Genomic DNA, 17,224 nt, shown 5'->3' on the forward strand with positions numbered 1-17,224 from the left:
GAGTTTAGATTCCTGCTTGGTGGGGATTTTCGCCGCGTTTTCGGGGAGTTGGAGGCTCCTTTTACTTCTGGCTCTTCAGAGCTCGCTTGTTAGGCAGCCATCCAGTAGCGCTGACGTCACTTCCTCCGGTTTCTATTTCTATGGCAAGGGTAGACATTATTATTCTTATAATCCTGATCATCTCGCCTAAATTTTTCAAACTTGATTAGTCTTAGGTCTCTCTCAAACTGATCACTACTTTTCTTAAAATCTTCATGTAATAAATCAAAGCATGGGTCATTTTCTTTGAGGAAAACTAATTCTTCATCTAGTTCTTCTTTTGCTTTTTGTTCTCTCTCTTTACAAGTTTAGATGATCAGGATCATCAGATCGAGAGAACATTTATTTAATATAGCTTCCCATTGAATCATGAAGGTGCTATCGTCGCTAAACATGGTCGAAGCTTTATTCATTCTTAACCCTCTTGGAATCCTTTTATATCTACAATATTCCAAAAGTGAAGATCCATGCAACTCAATCCTCTTTGCTCTCTTGCTGAGTTTGACTGCCTCTTCCCAATGTTTGAGGACGTCCTCTAAATTTTCAGGTTCCTTGAAGAAGGGATCAGGTGGAAGTATACTCTGGAGGCAATTCTCGTTAAAACTAAGCACGTCCTTCCACGGTGAAAAAGACATGATACCTGTCAATACAGGTTCAAGTATACCCAACAGGGATGGTCCAAGAAAACAGCAGGGTAATCAATCTGCAAACTCCAAGATGGACACCAAACGAAGCAGATACGTATGTGGAAAACAATATTTAATTGATGTGGATCAATAAAAAATTAACAAGCCCAAGTCTGTCGTGGGCCTGAAGTCTGGAACAGAACTGAGGGACCTTGTGATTGAGCTGAGTGGCAAAAAGATCCACCGAGGGGGTGCCCCAAGCTCTGAAGATCTTGTGGACCATGCCCGAGTTGATCGACCACACGTGAGGTTGCATTATCATGCTCAATCTGTCGGCCAGACTGTTGTTTACGCCTGCCAGATATGTGGCCTAGAGAAACATGCCGTGATGGTGCGCCCAAAGCCACATCCAGACGGCTTCCTGACACAGAGGGCGAGATCCGGTGCCCCCCTGCTTGTTGGTGTAATACATAGCAACCTGATTGTCTGTCTGAATTAGAATGATTTGATTAGACAGCCGATCTCTGAAAGCCTTGAGAGCATTCCAGATCGCAAGTAATTCCAGGAGGTTGATCTGAAGATCCTTTTCCTGAAAGGACCAAGCTCCTTGAGTGTGAAGTCCATCTACATGAGCTCCCCACCCCAGGAGGGATGCATCCGTCGTCAGCACTTTTTGTGGCTGAGGAATTTGGAATGGATGTCCCAAGATCAAATTGGATCGAATGGGCCACCATTGAAGGGAACTGCAAAAATCGGTGGGGAGATGGATTACATCCTCTAGATCCCTTGTGGCCTGACACCACTGGGAAAGTAGGGTCCATTGAGCTGATCTCATATGTAGGCGTGCCATTGGAGTCACATGAACTGTGGAAGCCATGTGACCTAGAAGTCTCAACATCTGCCAAGCTCTGATCTGTTGAGACGCTCGAGTTAAGGAGACCAGGGCCAAGAGACTGTTTGCCCTTGCCTGTGTCCAACAGAGTTCCAATGAACTTCAATTTCTGAACTGGAACAAAGTGGGACTTGGGATAATTGATTACAAACCCCAGTAGCTCTAGCAGTGGAATAGTCATCTGCTTAGACTGTACAGCCCCTGCCTCTGAGGTGCTCGTCAAGATAACAGAACACATGCACTCCCAGGCTGTGTAGCGATGATGAGACAACTGCCAGGCACTTTCTGAAGACCCTGGGAGCAGATGCGAGGCCAAAGGGCAGTACACAGCACTGAAAGTGCTGAGTTCCCAACCAAAATCGAAGATACTTCCTGTGAGCTGGGAGTATCGAGATGCAAGAATAGGCATCCTTTAAGTCCAGAGAGCATAGCCAATCGTTTTCCTGAATCATGGGAAGCAGGGTGCCCAGGGAAACCATCCTGAACTTTTCTCGGACTAGGAATTTGTTCAGGTCCCTTAGTTCTAGGATGGGACGCATCCCCCCTGCTTCTTTTGCACAAGGAAGTACCTGGAATAGAATCCCAGCCCTTCTTCCCCCCCTGGTGGAACGGGTTCGACTGCATTGGCCTTTAGAAGGGTGGAGAGTTCCTCTGCCAATACCTGCTTGTGCTGGGAGCTGAAGGACTGAGCTCCCGGTGGGCAATTTGGAGATCTGGATTCCAGACTGAGTGTATCTTAACTGGACTGTTTGAAGAACCCACCTGTCAGAGGTTATAAGAGGCCACCTTTGGTGAAAAAATAACAACCTCCCTCCGACCGGCAAGCCGTCCGACACCGACACTTTTTCTGAGGCTATGCTGCACTGGAGCCAGTCAAAAGCCCGTCCCTTACTTTTGCTGGGGAGCCCTAGGGGCCTTAGGCACACGCCGTTGACAAGAATGGGCATGTTGGGACTGAACCTGGACAGGCTGCTGAGAAGCATGAGTGTACCTACGCCTATTATAGGAATAGGGATCACTCCTCTTCCCTCCGAAAAGCCTCCTAGATGAGGAGGTGGTAGCAGAAGACGCCTGGCAGGAGAGAGAATCCATAGCATCATGGTGCTTTTTGATCTGATCGACCACGTTCTCTACTTTTTCTCCTAAGAGATTATTCCCCCCCCCCCCCCCCCCCCAGGCAAGGAACATCCGCCATTCGCTGCTGGGTCTTCTGATCCAGGTCAGAGACACACAGCCATGAGAGTCTGCACATCACTATACCTTGAGCAGCTACTCAGGATGCCACATCAAAAGTGTCGTAAGACCCCAGGCCAGGAATTTGCCTTCTGCTGCCTGACCACCTGGTGAAAAGGTTCAGCGAGCTCAGGAGGAAGTGCTTCAACCAAACTGGACAGTTGCCTCACCGAGTTCCGTAAGTGGATGCTCGTGTAGAGCTGGTAAGTTTGGATCTTGGCGGCGAGCATTGCGGCCTGATACATTTTCCTCCCAAAAGAATCTAAGGTCCTAGACTCTGCCTGGGGGCGCCAAAAGCCGCTTCTGCAGTCGGTACGGAAGGCGCAAATACCCCCAACACCGAAGCAGACTGGCGCAGCAACCCTTTGAGAAGCACTGGAAGCTCATCGAGAGCTTCCATCGGAAAATGCTGGGGGGCCGGTGCAGGAGTCGGTGGCAGAATCTGAGGGGGCTCGAGAGCAGGTACCAGGCTGCCAGATGACCGACGCATCGGCACTTCCTGTATGGAGGGTGAGCGGTCCTCCCGGCGCCGATGCTTATCGGGTGCCGACTCCCTCGGAGCTCTCGGTACCGTGCATGGGAGGAGAACGATGACGGTGCTTCTTAGCCTTTGCTCGACGCTCGTCATCGAGACTCCTCGGTACCGAACAGAAGCTCCCTAAGAGCAGCCCGAACCCTAGCCTGTCTCGACGTCGAGGATCGAGGACCTCGTGGGGGGTGTCGAGAAGTCGACCCGTCTGGACTCCGGCGAAGCTTCCTCCACCGACGTCGAGGGGGAGTCAACCCGGGTGGCAGCCGACGTCGGAGGATGGGGACCTCCTCACAGGCGATGGCCCAGAAGCCGCCTCTGCAGTAGGTATGGAAGGCGCAAGCACCCCCGACACCGATGCCGACTGACGAAGCAGCCCTTCCAGAAGCTCAGCAAGAAGGGCCCTGATACACTCAATGAGAGCATCCATCAGTAAAGGTTGGGGGGCCGGTGCAAGAGTCGGTTGCACAGTTTGAAGGGGCTCGGGGGTCGGTACTAGGCTGCCAGACGACCAACGCACCTGCACCTCCTGAATAGAGGGTGAGCGGTCCTCCCGGCGCCAACGCTTATCAGGTGCCGACTTCCTTGGCTCCCCGGATCTCTCGGTACCGTGCATGGAAGGAGATCGATGACGGTGCTTCTTAGCCTTCGCTCGACGCCCGTCACCGACACTCCTCAGTACCAATGAGAACAAGGAACCCTTACGCCTCCTCAGGGCCGGGTCAGACGCAGGTCGGTCCCGGGGCGCCTGCATAGCAGTAGGCCTCGAGATAGATGGAGAACCACTCGATGCCTCCTTTCGGCAGCTATTACCTGGACTCCAGATGTCGATGCTTCCCCCGACGCCGACGCCAACCTCGGTACCGATGTCGATGCTAACGTCGAAGGACCGGACCAATCTGGAAAACGTTTCTCACGTCGAGCCTCTTGAGCCACCTGTGTCCGCTTTTTCATCAACTTTCACAGCTTACAAGAAAATGGCAGATGGTCAGGCCCAAGACAATAGAGACACCACGCGTGGGGGTCGGTACTTGAAATGGTCCGGTTGCACAGAGTACAACGCTTGAAGCCGCTGAGTATCCTTGATGACATGGAGGGAAAAACAGCGGTTGCGAAATCAAAAGGCTCGATGGTGCCAAGAAAAAGTGGCACAAAAAGGGAAAAACAGCCCGGCCGAGCAGCCTAAAGAACTGCCGCGTCAAAAATTTAAGGAAACTTTAAAAAGGAAAAAAAAAAACTAAGAAATAAAGGAAAAAAAGATTTTTTTTTTTTTTTTGACAGGAACGGTTTGAAATTAAGTTGAGAAGAAATATATGCGAAAAACGCGATTCTCCTGAGCCGAAAAGGGAACGAAGCAGAGAACAACCTTCCCAGTCGCAGAGAAGAAAGAACTGATTGGGTCACGCTCGGGTCATGGGTGGGAAGCCGTTCGCACATGCACAGTGCATTCGGTCCATGTGATGCCGCGTTCTGAAAAGTTCTTTTGTTTTTGAAGTTCCGGTCTCCTGGGCTGTCGCGGACGACAACCCATACATAAGAATATTGAGCCTGCTTGTCTTCGGAGAAACTGCTATTACTGTGACATGTTTTAACATTACTAGCTAACCCTGATGAACAAAAGACCCCAAATCTAAGGGCCCCTTTTAGCAAGCTGTAGTAAAAGGGGGCCTGCGGTAGTATCGGCATCTGTTTTCTGTTTTCGACATGCGCCAAGGCCCCTTTTACGCAAGTGGGTAAAAGGATGTTTAAAAAAAAAAAAAAAAAGGAAATGGCCCTGCGCTAATCACAGGGATTGGGGCATAGCCATTTCTGGGGAAAGCCCTTAAACAGGTGGCGGTTAAGGGCTCCTGCACTAACCAATTACTGCCAATTAAGCCCCAATGCTACAAAAATAAAAAATATTTTTGTAGCACCGGAAATGGCACACACTGAGGACAAGAACTACTGCTAGGCTACTATGATAGCACGGTGGTAGTTTCGAATTAGCGCGTGGCAAGCCTTTCGTAAAAGGGACCCTAATTTTCTTCATAACTGCATCAAATCAACAGGAACAAAAATCTGTTTTCTTATAATTAGATTCATCAGAAGATATTACACTATAATCCTAAATGCTGAAAGAGAATGTTCTTGTCAGATTAAGGGAAATGCCCCTGTACAAGTCGTTGGTGAGGCCCCACCTAGAGTATTGTGTTCAGTTTTGGAGGCCGTATCTTGCTAAGGATGTAAAAAGAATTGAAGCGGTGCAAAGAAAAGCTACAAGGATGGTATGGGATTTGCGTTACAAGACGTACGAGGAGAGACTTGCTGACCTGAACATGTATACCCTTGAGGAAAGGAGAAACAGGGGTGATATGATACAGACGTTCAAATATTTGAAAGGTATTAATCCGCAAACAAACCTTTTCCGCAGATGGGAAGGTGGTAGAATGAGAGGGCATGAAATGAGATTGAAGGGGGGCAGACTCAAGAAAAATGTCAGGAAGTATTTTTTCACGGAGAGGGTGGTGGATGCTTGGAATGCCCTCCTGCGGGAGGTGGAGGAGATGAAAACGGTAACAGAATTCAAACATGCGTGGGATAAACATAAAGGAATCCTGTTCAGAAGGAAGGGATCCTCAGGAGCTTAGCCTAGAATGGGTGGCAGAGCCGGTGGTTGGGAGGCGGGGCTAGTGCTGGGCAGACTTATACTACTACTACTACTTAACATTTCTAGAGCGCTACTAGGGTTACGCAGCGCTGTACAATTTAACAAAGAGAGACAGTCCCTGCTCAAAGAGCTTACAATCTAATAGACTTATACTTATCTTATACTTATATAATCTAATAATCTTATACGGTCTGTGCCGGGGCTGGTGGGTGGGAGGCGGGGATAGTGCTGGGCAGACTTATACGGTCTGTGCCAGAGCCGGTGGTAGGAGGCGGGGCTGGTAGTTGGGAGGTGGGGATAGTACTGGGCGGACTTATACGGTCCACGCCCTGAAAAGGACAGGTACAAATCAAGGTAAGGTATACACAAAAACTAGCACATATGAGTTTATCTTGTTGGGCAGACTGGATGGACCGTGCAGGTCTTTTTCTGCCGTCATCTACTATGTTACTATGTTACCTAGTTTAGCTGGATATAAATCACCTTGAGCTACTACTAGAAAAAGGTGTGGTGCGAGCTAAAGCTGAATAAATAAACAGAAAAAATAGGTCAATCTCCCTGAAGATATCCCAGTAAAGTATTCAAATATTAAAACAAAACAAAACTGATATTTTAAATAAAAATATGCTATTATCTTACTTGATTAGCTCTTTCAAGGTCTGTCATGATCATCTCAATTTCATCAGCCCTGAGAAAAGAACAACAGTCTTATATCAAGATATATATATAACACAAAAAATAAGGTAAAGGTTGAGTACTTTTTCAAATAATAACAATATGAAATTTCTGATAAAAACTAATGGGTCAACAGTCAAGCTTGCCAATTAGCGTATTTAAAAAAACTGCTGTGTTAAAAAAAGATGTATATTCAAAGCTGACATCTAAATAGCAGCAGTATCCAGCCATTGTTCAGGTACCTATGTAGTTTACTTGAGAAATACAAAGACTATTCATACAGTAGCTGAATATCAGTACAATATGGGTAATTTTTTCTTTCTGCTCTCACTTCACCCTAACTCTATCCAAGCACTATGGGGGGAATTCTATAACTGGGCGCCACAATTCTAGCACCTAAATACAGTACACTGAGCACTAATTCTATAAAAGTATCTGGGTGCCTAGATTCCATTATGGAATACTTGCATAGGTTGGCAGAAATGTGCATACTTTAGGCATGCCCACTTATGCCAAGACTAAGGCAAACAAACGCATGAGCCTAAATGTGGATTTTAGTAAGTAACTTACAGAATACTGTAAGTTACTTACTAAAATCCAGTATTCTGTAAGTTACATGCATAAATGGGAGACATATCCATGCTCCCCACCCTCCCATGAAATGACTCCTTGCATTTATACACTAAGGTAGTTTTGCATATATGTTATTGAATACAGCTGAGCGTGAGGATAGCATTAACTTGAATAACAGTCATAAGTGTAAGTTCTAGTATTCTATAACTTATGCGCACAATTGGCATTTATCTTTAGGCAACCTATTATAGAACAAGGGGATATATGGATAGTGCTGGAGCAGTAAGAGAAGCTTTCAGCTGGCACAATTTGTATGTTACAGGGTTTCTTATAAATAACTCCAAAAATCTACAAGTTCAAAAGTACACACAATGGCAAAAACATGTAATTTTATATGGTACATGTGTTCTTGAATCTTTAATTTGAGGGCTGTATTATTCTTGGGCTAAGAAAAATTTTCATTTCCAAGGCATGCTTGAAATTCTTGGGGCCAACCCGGACTGTCTACAAAAGGGTTTGCTTTACAATATATATATATTTATGTATATCAATACGTTTCTTCTTGCCATGAACTCCCTTTAATAAACATTTATACCACAATGTAACACGCATTACCTATTTGCCAAGAGAACTATTGAAGTGGAAAATTCAAATGTTTATGCAATGTCAGTGTAAGACACTCATTCCCAAACTGGGTTCCACAGAACCCTACTGTTCCTCAAACTCTTTTCAGGGGTTCCTGTCACGTTTTCCAAAGCTGGAAACGGGGTTTGTGAGCCCTTGGGCCACTGCCGAGGAGCGGCAGTGGCAGGCAAAACCACCCCACACCGGAGACTAGGCAGAACAGGACTGGAACTCCGGACTGGAGTTGTAGCTGAGGCAAACCGGCAGGACTAAAGCAGAGCAGGTACCCTTAAACTTCACCTGCACTTGGCCACTTTTCACCAGGAGTTGAGCTCCTGGCTGCAGGTGGCCGGCAGGACTTACTGGGCAAGGCAGGACTGGATACCCACTAGGCTGAACCAGGACTGAGGGTCAGAGGGAAAAGGAACATACAGGGGCAGCAGGGCAAGGAAGGGAAAGCTAAAGGGCAGGACTGAGAGCTGCAAGCAGCCACTAAAACAGGGAACAAAACACTGATAAGACACAGAACTGAAAGCTGCAGAACAGCCATTAAAGACACAGACAGACAAGGACTAGACACACAACAGAAGATAAACCAAAGGACAAGCCAGGTCTGGGCAGGCAGCAGACAGAAGAGAAAACCAGGAAACTAGCCGGGTCAGGGCAGGCAGTAGAAAAAAACAGGAAACAAGCCGGGTCTGGGCAGACAGCAGAATCAGGCAAGAAATTAAAACAAGAAACTAGACTAGGTACAAGTGCACAGAGCTGATGATCAATGTGGAATAATGATTCAGATAAATAATAACTGGGGATAATCAGGTTAATACCACGTTTTCTTGGTTTACTTTTGTTTAATTGATTTCCTTGTCTTGTTTCATTCTCCCTATTTATTTTGTGGTCTAAGAAAGAGAAAGATTGTATATAATACATTTAGCTAGTTGAGATTGTTTTCTTCTAATATTGTATATAATTCATTTAGCTAGTTGAGATTGTTTTCTTCTAATATTGTATTAATGTACAGTCATCTCTGTATTACTGTTTGCAAGTGACCCTTGTAAAATGAAAAATTATAAATGATAAAAAAAAAAAAAAAGAAGTGCACAGAGCACCAACATACCAGGGACCTTAGATGATGCAAAGGCAAAGGCAGAGAGTTTCCAAATGGCTAATAAGCCCAGCAGCAACTGAGGCTCAGCTGCAGCAATCACCGAGCAACTACGGAAGCTGTGCAGGTTCAAAACAAGACAGAGAAATCCGGCAGCCTGGAAGATCCGGACTGGACTTGGCTAAAGTCTGGAACGGGTGATAGTCCATAGCAGCCATCGGTTCTGGCCACCAGCGGGCGAGGTGAGCACAGACGTAACAGTTCCTCAAGAAATTAGACTGTAGAATCTTTGTATAGTAAAAACTTTGGGAAACACTGGTGTAAAGTAATCACATAAAATTACCATATGGATGTGATTTTACACTGTTGTATAAGTGGATGCAATGTGCAAAAAGCATTAATTTCAAGAAGGCAAATGAGACACACACAATTTCCCTTTTAAAAGCATTGCTTATGCGTGCAACCAGAAGCCATATGTATATACTAGCTGTTAAGCCCGTTAAAACGGGCGAGATTTCCAGCTACCCTCCTCGCCGTCACTCCCTCCCCACTCCATGCCGGGCCCCCTGCACTGACCTGACAGCGCCTCTCACCTCCGTGTGAAAGCGCTGCAGGCAGCAGCAGATCACTCTGCTGCTACCTGCAGCGCTTCCACACGGAGCTGAGAGGCGCTGTCAGGTTAGTGCAGGGGGCCCAATACGGAGGAGGGCGGGAGCGGCAGCGGGGATTGGGGGGGAGGGTGGAGGTTGGTGCGCGCGATGTTCGTTTCCAGTTGGCAGCGTCCGACAGTGACTCCGACTCCGTTTCCCTCTCTGTTCCGCCCTCTGTCATCACGTCGACGCAAGGGCAGGACAGAGAGGGAAGTCTCTACTGCGCATTTGCAGGTGAGTCGGTCACTTGCCGTTTATATGTTTGATTTACATCTATCAGATAAGTCTATTAAGTGATAAAAAGAACATCTAATTTATACACAAGAAAGCACACACAGGACCACTCCCAAACATATTTTTGTGTGTGTATGTGAAAGCAAATTTTGCATAGCTGGGTTTTTGTAAAACTGGATTTACATGTAGAAAGCTTTTCTAAAGGGCCCTTTTACTAATCTTCAGTAGGGCTACCGCGTGGGTAGCGCGCATCAAATCAACCCTATCACTGGAGTAGCGTGGGTGTCTGGTGGTAGTCCAAAGTTGGCACGTGCAGTTTCCAGCAGTAGAAAATAATTTTCTATTTTCTACTGCGGGAGCGTTCACAGAGGTAGTCAGCAGAGCAGCCACAATGAGCCCTGATCGCCAAGTAAATAGTTGGCAGTAAGGGCTCAGGCATTAAATAGCTGCACACTACTTTAAAAATTAGCACACAGCCATTTACTGCCCCATTTAAAAAAAAAAAAAGTCTTTACCCACTGCAGCAAAAAAATGGCCCAGCGCTTGCCAATTTCATGTGCCCACACTAGCGCAGGCCACTTTTTATTGCAGCTTAATAAAACGGCCCCTAAATTTGCCTTCTACATTTTGCTTGAAGTCCATAACCTATGAACATTCCCTCTTAAAAATTTAATAAATCCATGGAGACGGGGGAGGTTCCGTGGGATTGGAGAAGAGCAGATGTGGTCCCTCTTCACAAAACGGTGACAGAGAAGAAGCTGGAAACTACAAACCAATAAGCCTCACTTCGGTGAAGCGATGCTGAAGGAAAGAATAGTGAATTTCCTGGAATCCAGTAAGTTGCACGATCCGAGACAACATGGTTTTCCCAAAACTAAATCATGCCAAACGAATCTCATTGAAGTTTTGACTGGGTGACCAGAGAACTGAATCAAAGATGTGCAATAGATGTAATCAACTTAGATTTCAGCAAAGCCTTTGAAACAGTTCCTCATAGGAGGCTCTTGAATAAACTTGACAGGCTGAAGATAGGACCCAAAGTGGTGAACTGGATTAGGAACTGGTTGATGGACAGACACCAGAGGGTGGTGGTTAATGGAATTCACTTGCAGGAGGAAAAGGTGAGTAGTGGAGTGCCACAAGGATCAGTGCTGGGGCCGATTATGTTCAATACATTTGTGACTGACATTGTCAAAGGGTTAGAAGGTAAAGTTTTCCTTTTTTTGCGGATGATACCAAGATTTGTAACACCTAGGAGGGAATGGAAAACATGAAAAAGGATCTGCAGAAGTTAGAAGAATGGTCTAATGTTTGGCAATTGAAATTTGCTGCAAAGTGCAAAATAATGCACTTAGGGAATAGAAATCCATGGGAGACGTATGTGTTAGGCAGTGAGAGTCTGTTATGCAGAGACAGGGAAAGGGACCTTGGGTGATAGTATCTGAGGATATCAAAATGACGAAACAGTGTTACAAGGCGGTGGCCTTAGCCAGAAAGATGCTAGGCTGTATACAGAGAGGTGTAACCAGCAGAAGGAGGTGTTGATGCCCTTGTACAAGTTTTGGAGGCTGTATCTTCTTAAGGATGTAAAAAGACGAAGCGGTGCAACGAAAAGCTACAAAAATGGTATGGGGGATTTGCATTACAAAACATACGAGGAGAGATTTACTGACTTGAACATGTATACCCTGGAGAAAAGGAGAAACATGGGTGATATGATACAGACGTTCAAATATTTAAAAGGTATTAATCTGCAAACAAACTTTTTCCAGGGATGGGAAGGCGGTAGAACTAGAAGACATGAACTGAGGTTGAAGGGGGACAGACTCAGAAAAAAATGTCTGGAAGTATTTTTTCACGGAGAGGGTGGTGGATACTTGGAATGCCTTCCCACGGGAGGTGGTCGAGATGAAAACCGCAACGGAATTTAAAAATGCGTGGGATAACCACAAAGGAATCCTGTTCAGAAGGAATGGATCCACAGAAACTTAGCGGAGATTGGGTGGCAACACCAGTAATTGGGAAGCAAAGATAATGCTAGACAGACTTCTACAGTCTGTGCCCTGAAAATGGGAAGAACAAATCAAGGTCAGGTATACATATAAATTAGCACATACAATGAGTTTATCTTGTTGGGCAGACTGGATGGACCGTACAGGTCTTTATCTGTCGTTCATCTACTATGTTACTATGTAATATTTTATGATACTGCACTCCTGACATGAAAATACATTTTTGCAAACGCCTTGACTACTGCAACATACTCCTCGCTGGCCTCCCACTTAGCCATCTATCCCCCCTTCAGTCCATTCAGAACTCGGCTGCACGTCTTATCTTCCGCCTGGACCAATATACTCATATCACCCCTCTCCTCAAATCACTTCACTGGCTTCCGATCAGGTACTACATACAGTTCAAGCTTCTCCTACTAACCTACAAATGCACTCGATCTGCAGCCCCTCCTTACCTCTCTACCCTCATCTCCCCTTACGTTCCTACCCGTAACCTCCGCTCTGAAGACAAATCCCTCCTCTCAGTACCCTTCTCCACCACTGCCAACTCCAGGCTCTGCCCTTTCTGCCTCGTCTCACCCCATGCTTGGAATAAACTCCCTGAGCCCATACGCCAGGCCCCCTCCCTGCCCATCTTCAAATCCTTGCTCAAAGCCCACCTCTTCAATGTTGCCTTCGGCACCTAAACACTATACCTCTATTCAGGAAATCTTGACTGCCTCAACTTGACATTTCGTCCTTTAGATTGTAAGCTCCTTCGAGCAGGGACTGTACTTTTTGTTAATCTGTACAGCGCTGCGTAACCCTAGTAGCGCTCTAGAAATGTTAAGTAGTAGTAATATACATTTTTGCAGAACACTACCGAAACTGAGCAGAGATAATGTAGGGAGAAAGGGGTTGTGAGGAGGCTGAGTTGAGGAGAGGATATCGTTTACATGCATACTTCATATTCCTGCAAAATAAACTTGGGAATTTTTGTGTTCCAAATAGAATGTGTAAATATAACAAATTCCCTGGGGTAATTTTCAATGCTGAAGTATGTGCATACCTTGTATTGAAAGCTTTCTGCTGTGCATACAATGAAAAGTATGTGTTACTATTTATGTATGTACACAGTTATGAAATGAGCCTCAAACAAACTCTCAATATAATATTTTCCCCACAAAATGAAAATTGAGAACACTAAAGGATAAAGGGTCATCGATCTGATATATCGCTTTTCTATGGTACAACTATAGTGGTTCCCCAGGTTCTCAGCCCACCACAGTAACCATTAGGTTACTCTGCCACTGCATAATTCTAATAAGAGGTCCTTTTACTAAGATGCGGTAAACAGGGCCCCGCGACAGCGGTGGGGGCCATTTTTGAAGTGTGCCAGGGCACTTTTACAGTAGCAGGTAAACAGACCCTAAAAAAGGCATGGCCATGCGGTAATATTATTCTTAACTTGTGGCCATTAAGGGGGGGGGGGGGGGGGGCAGCACTTACCACCACCCACTGAGGTGGCGGTAAGGGCTCCTGTAGTAACCCGGTGGGTTAGTGTCACACTATATTCTGTAGCACCAGAAATGGCGCGTCCTCAAGGCGCAACTATTGCCAGTGGCCGAGTTAGGCCAGAGGCAACCCTTTAGTAAAAGGGCCTCATAGTGTGAATTAGCCTCCTTTCTACCATAGGCAGTAGCAACCAACAGAGTTTCTTTCAGGAGTAGGTTTTGTGTATTTCTTTTTTTGAACTTTTACTTTTATTGAAATACTAGTAAGGAAGGCCCGTTTCAAATCGCAATGAAACGGGCGCTAGCAAAGCTCCCCTCCGTCCCTTTGTGTCTCCGTGTGTCGCTGGCCCCCCTGCAGCCTCCGTGCGAATGTGTGACACTGGCCCTTTTGGCACGCCCCCCGTGTGCTCCGCTCTCGACGTCATCGCATTTTGACGCGAGGGCGGAGCAGAGGTACAGTGCAGTACAACGTTGGAGCTGATAATGTGCTCCGCTCTCAACGTCATAACGTTTGACGCGAGGGCGGGGCCCACAGACTGTGATTTTCTGTGGCTTCAGAGCTTCGAACTTACGAACCGGGCTTCAGTGACGTCAGTGCAAATAGAACATTGAGGATGAGTTTTATATATATATAATTTTATTACAGTTCAAGAATCCACTTGTACCGAAAAGTACAATGATTTAAAAAAAAAAAACCTATATATAAAGAATCACAGGATCCCTTCTTGGAAGGGGTGAACAAACGTGGATAAAGGTGAGTCGGTCGATATTATGGATCTGGGTTTTCAAAAGGCATTTGACAATGTATCTCATGAAAGACTCCAGAGGAAATTGGAGATTCATGGGATAGGAGATGGTGTTCTACTGTAGATTAAAAAGTGGTTAAAAGATAGAAAATAGAGGGTAGGGATAAATGGTCAGTTGTCTCAATGGAGAAGGGTAGATAGTGGGGTTTACAGTTTATTTACACTTTCTATACCGCCCTTACTGACAAGTAGAACAGGGCGGTGAACAGGGTCTATGCTGGGACCATTGCTTTTTGAAAATATATTTTTATTGAAAACAACAAAGACCAATTACAAAGTGTAACAGGATTTGTCACAGTGGTTAATAAAGTGACCTGTCACCAACTATAACAGCACTGAAGTATACAACTTAATATTAAGTACCCCCAAACCTCCCTTAAGTCAAGGCAAGTATGTCTGAGGAAATGAGAGACGGGAACGAAGGCCTCTCCACAGAAAGCGCACTAACAGGCGATGCAGTACAATTTTGTGTGTGTGTGTCAAGAAAAGGGAAAGAATTTTAACGTAATAAGTCCACTTGAGGACCATAGCCATGTTATACAGGGCAACCCTGCCCCATAGTGAGATCGGAAGATTCTGCCACATCGATAGTGTCACTCTCGTAATGCTCCATAGTGGTGTAATATTAATAGTGTGTAAAAGCTTCAAATCTACAGAGATGTAAACACCAAGGTATTTAATCTGGGAAGTTGCCACTGTAGTGGGAACTCCCCCCGATCAGCAGTCCTGGAAAGATGACTGCAATGGCAGCATCACCGATTTTTGAAGGTTAAGCCTGAAGCCAGAGTAGAAACCAACTTACATAAGTACTGCCATACTGGAACAGACTGAAGGTTCATCAAGCCCAGTATCCTGTTTCCAACAGTGGCTAAAGTGAATGATACATACCTGTAGCAGGTGTTCTCCGAGGACAGCAGGCTGATTGTTCTCACGACTGGGTGACGTCCACGGCAGCCCCCACCAACCGGAAAAAAGCTTCGCGGGACGGTCGGCACGCAGGGCACGCCCACCGCGCATGCGCGGCCGTCTTCCCGCCCGTGCGCGACCGCTCCCGCCAGTTGAATGACTAGCAAAAGATGAAACACACAACTCCAAAGGGGAGGAGGGAGGGTAGGTGAGAACAATCAGCCTGCTGTCCTCGGAGAACACCTGCTACAGGTATGTATCATTCACTTTCTCCGAGGACAAGCAGGCTGCTTGTTCTCACGACTGGGGTATCCCTAGCTCTCAGGCTCACTCAAAACAAGAACCCAGGTCAATTGAACCTCGCAACGGCGAGGGTACAACAGAAAATGACCTACGAAGAACAACTAACTGAGAGTGCAGCCTGACCAGAATAAATTCGGGTCCTGGAGGGTGGAGTTGGATTTACACCCCAAACAGATTCTGCAGCACCGACTGCCCGAACCGACTGTCGCGTCGGGTATCCTGCTGGAGGCAGTAATGAGATGTGAATGTGTGGACAGATGACCACGTCGCAGCCTTGCAGATCTCTTCAATAGTGGCTGACTTCAAGTGGGCCACCGACGCTGCCATGGCTCTGACACTATGAGCCGTGACATGACCCTCAAGAGTCAGCCCAGCCTGGGCTTAAGTGAAGGAAATGCAATCTGCTAGCCAATTGGAGATGGTGCGTTTCCCGACAGCGACCCCTAGCCTGTTAGGGTCGAAAGAAATAAACAATTGGGCGGACTGTCTGTTGGGCTGTGTCCGCTCCAAGTAGAAGGCCAATGCTCTCTTGCAGTCCAATGTGTGCAACTGACGTTCAGCAGGGCGGGTATGCGGCCTGGGAAAGAATGTTGGCAAGACAATTGACTGGTTAAGATGGAACTCCGACACCACCTTCGGCAGGAACTTTGGGTGGGTACGGAGCACTACTCTGTTGTGATGAAATTTGGTATATGGAGCATGAGCTACTAGGGCTTGAAGCTCACTGACCCTACGAGCGGAAGTAACTGCCACCAAGAAAATGACCTTCCAGGTCAAGTACTTCAGATGGCAGGTATTCAGTGGCTCAAAAGGAGGTTTCATCAGGTGGGTGAGGACGACGTTGAGATCCCATGACACAGTAGGAGGCTTGATAGGGGGCTTTGACAGAAGCAAGCCTCTCATGAATCGAACGACTAAAGGCTCTCCAGAGATGGCTTTACCTTCCACACGATAATGGTAAGCACTAATCGCACTAAGGTGATTCCTTACTGAGTTGGTCTTGAGGCCAGACTCTGATAAGTGCAGAAGGTATTCAAGCAGGTTCTGTGCAGGGCAAGAACGAGGTTCTAGGGCCTTGCTCTCACACCACACGACAAACCTCCTCCACTTGAAAAAGTAACTCTTTTTAGTGGAATCCTTCCTAGAGGCAAGCAAGACCCGGGAGACACCCTCAGACAGACCCAACGCAGTGAAGTCTACGCCCTCAACATCCAGGCCGTGAGAGCCAGGGGCTGAAGGTTGGGGTGCAGCAACGCTCCGTCGTTCTGCGAGATGAGAGTCGGAAAACACTCCAATCTCCACGGTTCCCCGGAGGACAACTCCAGAAGAAGAGGGAACCAGATCTGACGGGGCCAAAAGGGCGCTATCAGAATCATGGTGCCGCGGTCTTGCTTGAGCTTCAGTAAGGTCTTCCCCACCAAAGGTATGGGAGGATAAGCATACAGGAGGCCGGTCCCCCAATGGAGGAGAAAAGCATCCGACGCTAGCCTGCCGTGTGCCTGAAGTCTGGAACAGAACAGAGGCAGCTTGTGGTTGGTCTGAGAGGCGAAAAGGTCCACCGAGGGGGTGCCCCACTCTCGGAAGATCTTGCGTACCACTCTGGCGTGGAGCGACCACTCGTGCGGTTGCATGACTCTGCTCAGTCTGTCGGCCAGACTGTTGTTTACGCCTGCCAGGTACGTGGCTTGGAGGAGCATGCCGAACCGACACGCCCAACGCCACATCCCGACGGCCTCCTGACACAGGGGGGGAGATCCGGTGCCCCCCTGCTTGTTGACGTAATACATTGCAACCTGATTGTCTGTCCGAATTTGGATAATTTGGCAGGACAGCCGATCTCTGAAAGCCTTCAGTGCGTTCCAGATCGCTCGGAGCTC

The 17,224-nt window shown here is 46.9% G+C and overlaps 1 protein-coding gene across 1 annotated transcript in view; it reads right to left on the reverse strand.

Moving 5' to 3' along the window:
* Positions 1–17,224, reverse strand: part of CUX1 (cut like homeobox 1) — an 804,986-nt gene that overhangs the window by 463,040 nt on the left and 324,722 nt on the right. Inside the window, 1 exon segment of the mRNA XM_030186246.1 lies at positions 6,606–6,654. Coding sequence (XP_030042106.1) covers positions 6,606–6,654 — 49 coding nt within the window.

Source organism: Microcaecilia unicolor, chromosome 13 (genome assembly GCF_901765095.1).
Source record: "Microcaecilia unicolor chromosome 13, aMicUni1.1, whole genome shotgun sequence".
NCBI classification, from domain to species: domain Eukaryota; kingdom Metazoa; phylum Chordata; class Amphibia; order Gymnophiona; family Siphonopidae; genus Microcaecilia; species Microcaecilia unicolor.